The sequence below is a fragment of the Penaeus vannamei genome, chromosome 17, assembly GCF_042767895.1.
Source record: "Penaeus vannamei isolate JL-2024 chromosome 17, ASM4276789v1, whole genome shotgun sequence".
NCBI lineage: Eukaryota > Metazoa > Arthropoda > Malacostraca > Decapoda > Penaeidae > Penaeus > Penaeus vannamei.
In genome coordinates this window covers 15,034,599-15,044,259 of record NC_091565.1, presented here as the reverse complement: position 1 = coordinate 15,044,259, position 9,661 = coordinate 15,034,599, and the positions used below count along the sequence as shown (strand labels likewise).

General features: G+C 34.9%; 1 protein-coding gene across 2 annotated transcripts in view; it reads left to right on the top strand.

The window, feature by feature from the left end:
• LOC113823597 (conserved oligomeric Golgi complex subunit 1) overlaps nt 1–5,376 on the top strand; it is a 14,841-nt gene extending 9,465 nt beyond the window's left edge. For both annotated transcript variants that reach the window (XM_027376277.2, XM_027376278.2), the window contains exons 10-20: nt 39–205; nt 522–637; nt 752–859; nt 1,406–1,532; nt 1,627–1,846; nt 2,110–2,301; nt 2,432–2,586; nt 2,751–2,910; nt 3,310–3,432; nt 3,782–4,027; nt 4,997–5,376. In XM_027376277.2, coding sequence (XP_027232078.2) covers nt 39–205; nt 522–637; nt 752–859; nt 1,406–1,532; nt 1,627–1,846; nt 2,110–2,301; nt 2,432–2,586; nt 2,751–2,910; nt 3,310–3,432; nt 3,782–4,027; nt 4,997–5,122 — 1,740 coding nt within the window. In that variant the 3' untranslated portion in view covers nt 5,123–5,376. The remainder of the gene's footprint in view (nt 1–38; nt 206–521; nt 638–751; nt 860–1,405; nt 1,533–1,626; nt 1,847–2,109; nt 2,302–2,431; nt 2,587–2,750; nt 2,911–3,309; nt 3,433–3,781; nt 4,028–4,996) is intronic.
• Nucleotides 5,377–9,661: the final 4,285 nt, after the last annotated feature.

The following is a 9,661-nucleotide window of genomic DNA, read 5'->3' as shown; positions in this document are numbered from 1 at the left end:
GCAATAGCTATAATTGTTTGGATATTTGGATCTACCAGACAACAGATGTCCTGTATGGATCCTACCTTGACCCCTGGGATTCTGTTGTCCGAGGTCAAGTGACAGAGAGGGCTCGTCAGGTCATCACATCTCAGCTGACCAATGCAAAAGAGGCAATAGTCCAAATGGTAGCCAAGCTTGCAGATGACATAATTGCAGACCCCAAGTAAGTTAAGACATTAACTTATTTATCTGATATTTAACATGGTGCTCTGGAGGGTGAATTTTCTGTTGTGGAGGCAGATAAGATTAAACATGATATTTTAATGAGAAAGTTTCACTTAGATTGACTTCTCATGTGTTCTAAGGTGAGCCATATATTAGTTTTGATTATATGTGTTGATACATTGCTTCAGAAGCATGATAGGAGTGAAAGTGAAGTAAAAGATGCTGGTCTCCCAGTTTTCAGGAATTAAGACTTTAATATTTGTAACTGATGGGAATAGATTTAGTCATTAAAATATTTCATGCATAAATTTCAGGATCTGCTCGGAGGAAGGAGATATTACCAGCTTTGTGTGGAGTGAATCTGCCGGCGACTTGCCAGAACGAGTTGGGTGGACTTGTGCCTCGTCACGATCTGTAACACAAGCAGGCGGTATATTGAGCATTTTCTGTTTATTGAATTTTGTCTTTCATATGTAATATACTTTTACATCACATTTTAGTCTTAACTGTGTTTTTAAGTGTATTAAATATTGTGTTCACCCAGGTCTTTACTACAAGACTAGAGGATACACCAGCCGTTTACAAACCATCTGCAGAGCACTCAATTCAAGGCTGACAGCTCTTCTGCAAGACGTTGCCCATTACAATTCAGGTATACAAAAGTTGAATCATTAAAGACAGTTTTTTCCAATTTCAGTTGAAAATTTGAAAGAACTGACATACTAAAACAGTTGGTCCTTGTTATTGTAAATTATTATATATATTACAAAAAAAAAAAAGCAGGGGAAGAAAATGAACCTTTTATGGCATCACCCAGGTAAAGAGTGTATGAAGAATTACTTAGGTATAATTCAAAACAATGTACATAAAACTTCTATACTATTGTACTGAGTAATATAATACTGCACAAATGCATAGCTATGAACTAAGTAACAAGCAAAATTAGCTGCTGCCAAACCCAGCTTGACAGCTGAATATGAAATATGTGGAGTCATTTTCAGTAGCAGTAACAGAGGTCTTGATCCTAATGTCTAAACTAATAGTAAGGAAGGGCTGTGAAATGTGAAGAAATAAAATTACATAGTGTTGGTTTTTCACAACAATTATTGTTTTTCAGGAACCTAATCCCAATACTAAGCAAGATGCAACTGGATTTGCAAAGTTGAAACCGTGCTAATTAATCTTCATTTTTAAAAAGGTTCAGCAAATGGAGACCTGTGCTTTGTCAAGGACAGCCCAGTTGGAGAAGAGGACCTCAGTGCCAAAGAAGACTACACTGCTTTGCTTAATTTCCTTCAAGAAACAAGTACATCAGTCTTTACACAGTGAGTGTCCTATAAGCTTCTGTAGAGATCGGCAAATCATGTCATATTTTTATACAAATTTTCATTGTTCCTTTTACTACACCTTTTTCCCCAGACTCATGTCAGAATTGGCGAACCTTGCCCAGCAGCACATGGCTCAGACAGCACCTAGAGTTCAGGATGGATGGGACGATGATGTAGACGGAGCTGCATTGAGCGTTCCCTCTACCATCCTGGTGGTCATAGGTCGTGTCTGCCTGGCCTTGCCCAACGTTTGCCCACAAATGCAGATGTGTGCCTCAGCAGCAAGTCTGGCAAATCCAGATGTTGCAAGGGTGAGACAATATCAAAAGATATGTTTGACACCTTATAATACTGAGAAGAGGAGTATTTTAGATACTTTTAGCCAGGATTCTATTGCAAGCCCCAAATTTACCTCTTTTTAGTCTGAAAATGTGTGCAGTACCTATTATTGATATAACATGTTTGACAACTGTATTTGTATTGGAATCCTTATGAATGTATGAGTATGATTTTTTCTCTTTATTAGAGAAGTCTCAATTGCAAGCAAGTGCCTAATAGAGATTAATTATTTCAGCGTATATCAATGGGATCAAAGTTAGAGACTGAGTCCTGGACAAAAATGCGATCAGAGTTCCAGGGCGCCAGTGGTCAATTGTTTGGACTCTTCCTTACATCCCTCACATCACACCTTGGCACTGAGGTCAAAACATTCCTTACCACAGAGCTGTCATCAGGAGGAGTAGCTGCTGCCATATCCTATTTTCCGGTAATTAGCTTTGGATTTGGTCTGAAAGGCTTCACATTGGTGAAAGACTGAGTTATATTTTATGTTTTTGTTTTTTTGTTTTTTTTACGTATTGAGTATATGTCTTCTGAGTTTTTCCTTATTCCATCAGACTTGGGAGATAGTAGACATTGAGGAAGAAGGGGAAGGTGGAAATATAGTAAAGTCATCTATCCATGTCCCTGCTCACCCCACACCTGCTCTCACTCAAGCTCTCTCCCGGCTGTGCACATCTGTGAACTGTGTTGCCGCCCATACTATTACAAGGTGGGAGAAAACCATTACATGATCCATACATACATGTATTTTGGGTATATGTATGGATGTCAATCATCTTCAGACCAATTTCTAAAGTGATTGATATTTGGCTTTCTTGTCAGAGTAGGAAATATTATATGTGAGTAAAGTTTATGGCTATTTTATGCTTTTAGGAATGCTCAAAGTGAACTTGCATCATCTGCTTGTGAAGCTGTGACGAGTGCCTATGAAAGTGCCTTAACCAACACAAAGGAAATGAACCAGACACTTGCACTGCAACTCATCTTTGACTTACGATTCATTCAGGCTATACTTCTCCCACGGGATAGCAAGGTTTGTAAAATTTAGCAAGAGAGATATATTTATATTAGAAAAATCTCTATGTACAAATCATGTGTCATCAAGACATGGTATTTGCTAGGAAGGTATGATAGCAGAGGCTGTGAAATAGCATTATTTTTCACAATTTTATTTTTGAGGATGACTAATCAATGTCTGCTAAAGATAATCTTGAAGTAGGTAGAATTTTCAGTAGATTGCTCTATATTTGTTGCATTAAGACATAATGCAGTAGTCTGATTTCAAACTACTAATGACAGTCCAGTTTTGAGTTTGACGTGTATTTGTGTGGTGTGTGTGAACACATGCGTAAAAATATAAGTATGATTTTTTTCTTCTTTTCTTTCTCCATACAAACTAATCCAAGGACTGACATTATCTTGTTTTTACCAGGATGTTGGTTCTCGGCTGACAGCCATGATACAGGGACTGGAGGCCAAAGTTGACCCCTTTGACCTTGATGTATTTACTCCACACATATCTTCCAGGGTCAAGTTGGCAGCTCACAGAGAACAGGTCAGAAAGCTTGATGTTCTTTTAACTCAAAAATCATAACAAAAAGTTATTTAAGTTCGCATTATATAATTTTGTTGAATTTAGTAGGTATCTGAAGATGAGGTACTGGAAAATGAAGAAGTCAGGGTTTGTGTACCAAAATTAACATATGTGATGAAGGGGATCCATGAACAAAAATACTTTCAGAGATTTGTTTTGCATATGGTGATATAACTGGAATTTTATTACTCCTGCCTGTCTCAATTTTCAACATATCCCTAATTCTTTGTATGGATAACTCTCCAACAAGGACAGCTGTGGATAATTTACAATTCATGGTTCTCATTAATGTCTGTTTTTACTCCACAAGGTGGTTCTGGGGGCCATACTGTCACGTGACCGCCAAGTTGTTACCGGAAGAGCTCCATCAGTGGGAAGCTCAACAACAACATCCAACAATGCTTTGCCGATAGTTCAGGCAGTGGAAATCCCACGCTTCTCCAATGTGCCTCTCCCCATCACGCTGTCAAGACCCACCATTCATACGTCCATAACCACACCAAACCTATCTGCAAGTGTGAATGAAGGACTTTCTCCAAAACTTAGCTCAACTAAGGTGGGTTTTATTAAAAGGTTTTTTCTTTCTTTTTTTTTTTTCATTATTATATTCTTCATCTTTCTTGACATATATAATTTTTTGGATTATACACCCTTTTTCCAATTGATTTATATTCAATATATTACTGAAGTAATTAATTTTGAGATTCTTTTTGCTCATGTTCTTAGAGAATATTGTTTTGTTTACAGCAGCTTCATCCTCATTCAAAAGAGAAATGAGAGTATGTCTGAATAAGGTGTCACATATTGCATGAGGTGAAAAAAATAACCTGATGTATGAAATTTGATTTGCAATTTGCAGCCTAAGTGTATATGTTATAAGGTATACCTGTACACATGTTAAGGCACGTAGTGAAATTTTATTTGGTTAGTGAATTACAATTGCAATCAAATTTCATTATTTTGAGCTTTGCTATAATTTACTACTTCACGTTTATAAATTAATTTGTTTTCCTTTTTTTTTATACTTTTAAGGTGCATTTTTTTCAGTGAAGTGGCATTTAAAATGAAAGTGCATGCAATATATTTTTATTATCTAAATCTGAAGTAATGCTCAGTGTAGCAGTGTTGTTTTTCTCTTAATAATGTATAGGAGTTTATATCAATGAAAACTACTTATTTGTTAGTAAATGCTAATGGTGATACAGTGCATCAGTTTTGCACCATGAGGCCTAACTCTTTCATATATATTTTTTTTTAATAATGATTATATGCTCTCAACTAATATTCTAAAAACTGTCTATAATCAGCATTGTTCAGCTTGGTTGTTTTTCTTTTTCTTTTTCCTTCTCCTTCATTTTCTTTCTTTTTTTCCTTTTATTACATCACTGAAAACACAAACTTTGCCACAATTGAGGATATGATTATAAACTTCTACAATTATGCTTAAGATAAGTCTTAATTTTATAGATCATTTAATGTGTACAAGTTAAAATGCCCAGCCACTCAAGTCGTTCCACCCAACCAGGATCAGAGCAGTCCATCGTCAGCTCGGAGAGAGATGTCGTCAGCCGCTCTGTCAGCCTCCCGCAGTGCTGCCTCCCTGCTGTCGGCCATGAGCTCTTCGTGGTTCGGCTCCTCATCCTCATCTTAGGGTCAAGGGAGTTTGCTCAGGGATTGTGGTATTTGTTGGTGTCAATTGTTATTTTAACACATAAAGCTCTATGGTTTGAACGTGGATTAGTATTATGCGCATTGTGATATGGACGTGATGAAATAAATGTACTGTTATGTTATTCAGATTCATTTTATTTATTTGATTTACATTTGATGCACCGAAGGATATTAATTTGTTATTTGCTGGAACTGTATCATGATGAGTTAATAAACACTTAAGCTCAAAGACTATTTTTTGTTTTGTTTCATTATTTATTTATTTGCTTGAAAAGTGTTTGCAGCATTTAAATGTTTATTTTGATTATGGGTTGTTATGAAGTTTGTGCTATTTGTAAATTTATCATCAAATGCACACACAAAAAAACAAAGTATTATAATTTTAAAGGAGGAAGAAAATGCTGTCTTAAAAAAATATATTTAAAAATAGGTTACCAAAGCAGTCACTTTTTTGATAACATTGCATTATCAGAATAATGCTTATAATTTCATCAGTTTAACCTAGTGCCGACAGGTAAAAATGTTTGGCAAGTGGACATAAGAATGGGATTGTTGGCATGCATCGGCAGTTTCCCCTATTTGCGCCTGGCTTGATCGGTAGTGTGCGAGCAACATTTAGCACCTAAAAGATTTTTATTTTGCTATAATTTATAAAAATATTGATATTTTGAAGGTTTACCTTCATTATAGGTGCCATTGCCTAAAATCTTTACCATATAAATGAAGCCGCTACTATTGGAGAAAAACAAACTCTGTCTGACGAGCCAGTGGCGCGGGAATGGGTGTGATATAATGCCATCATGTTTCGGTCCACAACAGCCGTGGCATGTACGTACATGGCACCGGTCGGCTATGGGTTAATGTTTATAAAATTACTTTACAATTTCTGTCATTAACAGAAGATGAAGACCCTCCTGAGGCTTACCTTTTATTCCGAGATATACTTCCTTCCTTGAGGAAATGTCACATTATTTTCTTTAGGAAGCACAAGTAATTTGTTTATTTGGTATTTTATTTAATACTTCAAAGAAAAGATTTCACCATCTCATATCTTGTCAGAATTGCAAATCACATATTTAGCACAGATTATATTACTCAAATAAAACCAAAATACTAAATTATCTGACACATTCAAAAGTATGTTGAATGTGAACATTTAGATGTACAAGTTGGGCATTACAGTCACAATAATAAGGAATTGAAAGTAGTTGATTTAGACAAGAAAAGAAAATATATATATATTCAAATTGATTTTCTTTCTGCATTAAAATTAATTTCCTTTCTGCTATCCTCCCTTCTTCATTTATTACAATTTACCTAATCATGTCTTTACAACTGTACATTTGCTCTTTATTAAACCTATTCTAAAAATAGCAATGGTCTTACAGTGAAGTATCATAAATAAGGAATACCTTTAATTATTTTGCAAGCGAATAAAGACAAAGTGTAATAAATAATTACATGTAATGGTTGATTACCTCTGACCAGAAATGTTAAAATTTTATGATATATTTGATGCAAACTTTCTGAAGTCCTCAGATATTTATCTTGATTTATTTGTAAATCAATTTCTAGAACAGTGTAGGATCCATATTTTACAATATAGTTTTCCACTATGTCTTTGAAAAGTCCACCCTGCAAGTTTCTGTTTTCACATAATTATGTTCAACTGAATCAATGGGACCTGTTATTAAGGAAAACTAGAAAATATATATATCCTGCATAAAATGTCTGATAATTTAGGCTATGAGCATGCAAAAACACAGCTATGGGTGAAAGTACTTTTAAAAGTACTTTTTAGTACTTTTAAATACTTTTTTAGCATATTACTCAAACTTCCAATTTTAGCCATAGGATTGAAAAAAAATAATCAAGGTACACAAGAGAGATCTAAGATTTATTACTTTTGACAAAATAATGGAATGGTTACAAGAGCAGTAAATATGTATGATTTAATTAACATAGTCATTTGTTCGAGATGATAATTAGAAAATAGTTTGATGCTTTAAAGACAGTTTCACTGATATCACACCTGAGACAGAAGTCACAAAAACTTTATGAATTTTTTCTTCTCCTTAAAAGGATAAAAAAAAAATACTTTCCTTTTACAATATGCAGAACTCTCAGATTTAAATAAAATCACCCTGTTTGCAGCAGGTCTTGTTATATCTTGCCTGGATTACCTTTAATTTCCTTTTAGTGAAGCAAGAAGTCATGCATTTATAATCCACAATCAGAGTTATTATCTGGCATAGACTTAAACATCATGAATAGCCTATCCTCCATCAGCCTGATGTGCAGAGGATAAAGTGATTACAGTGTTGAAGCAAAAGGCCAACTATCCACAATAAAGTCTAAATAGACATATGTGTGAGTCATCTGAGGAAAAGGCTTCGAGATCCACAGTATTACCATACATGGCTATACAGTATCCAAGATGTTAACACAATAAATCAACAAAACCCTGTGATAGAAAAATTCAATAAACAGAAATGTAAATCAAAATTATTTTAGTAAACAATAGACCACTCTGAGTACATAGAGAGAAGGCATTAGCTGGTGGATGAATTTAGTATCATGGTCACAAACACCATATACAATAACAGATATAGAAAGCAAGCTGTTCCCACAGTCAATGCCAGTACTGCTCCTGCAACAGTATGTTAATGTCACAAAATGGCAAGTAATAAGACAAGGGCAATATCCTTATACAACACAAGAGCTAGAAAGAACCAATATCACACAAAAGAGCAAGAAATAAGTAATCTGATCTAATCCAACTCTCTACCAACTACAAAACCTCCTTTGGCATAATGAATAGCACTACTGTACATTTAGAGAAAATATGTAATTACAAAACTAAACATAACACACATACATAGATAAAACTAATGAATTACCATAGGAAGATTACGCAAGTTGGCTTGTAGCTTTCCAAACAACTTTAAGTAACTCTATTAAAAATCTACATGGAGGGAAGATATTGGAATGAGTGAATACGATGCCTAAAAAACAAAAAACATCTGTTAAATAATCTACCAACATTTATCTAGTCCTGTCCATGTCAATGTTAGAAATCCTACAGGAAACATGAATCTTTCTGCTATCACAAAACTGCATCCATGAGTATAAGAGTAAATGGAAAGTGCATCCCTATGATACAAACTTTGTAAAGGATGGAATATAGTCTATCTATAATATAGTAGCTACATAAGACTTTCCTGCTGTGTATTTCACTTGTTAATTGATGTGTGTGTGTGTGGGGGGGGGAGTATGTAAGTGTGTGGGTGTGTAGGTGTGTGGGTGTGTGTACATGTGCGTGTGTGTGTGTGTGCATGTGTACATGTGCACATGTATGTGTGCACATGTGCGTGTGTTTGGGCGTGTGTGTTTTGTTTGTTTGTTTCCCTGTTATTAGAGTAAATATTAGGCACTAATGTTCACAATGTATAGAACCACATTAAGACTTTATCTATATCTAAATATAATTTCTAAACCATATAAACAGGATATTTTTTTCAAGTACATAGTAATCCTTCTAAAATATAAACAAATTAGACTAGTTTTTGTATTCCCTATCCATAAAATGTCAATTTTGATAAAATCAGATTATTAGGATGAAATAAAAGTCCATCCACATTTGATTGGATATACATCTATATCCTGTACTGACGTCTGTGAAAAATGAGTAATCTTTCTACCTTAGTACTAACAATTATTGCAATTACAGTTACAATTCTAAAAAAAGATGATGTCTTAATAGAGAGGAGGCACTTTCATAGCTTGTTCATTCAGATGTGGAGGACATACAAAACACAAAACGAAAAAAATAGAAAATGACAAAAAAAAATAAATATCATACAAAATATCTTTGTAGAAAAAAAGCACCTTCATTCAAACACAAAATATCAAAGAAAAACCATCTACAGTTCTTAAATACTTGTATAATCAATGTTTTATAGAAATAATATGGAGATCCCAGAACCACCAGGGAAATCCACATACTAACGTCATTGGAAGTGATGGATAAAATTTCTGTGCACTAGATTTGTGAGTAATCGTAAAAAAGTGTGCTTCTGTGAGTTATGATTCACCAGTCTCACTGCCACTTCATGAAAGATATACATGATGAATGTTTTGTGACATACTTGCCAATACAATGTAGGATATCATGGCAAAATTTGTTTGCAAAATTTCCACTACTGATCATTTTACAAAGTCTCTACTTTCAGAACATCTAATTGATCCCAACATATTTTCTTTCCCTCTTTCTCTCACTCCCTCTTTCTAACACACACACACACACACAAACACAAACACACACACACACACACACACACACACACACACACACACACACACACACACACACACACACACACACACACACACACACACACACACACACACAGCATACACTCACACACACAGCATACACTCACTCACACACACAGCATACACTCACTCACACACACAGCATACACTCACTCACACACACAGCATACACTCACTCACACAC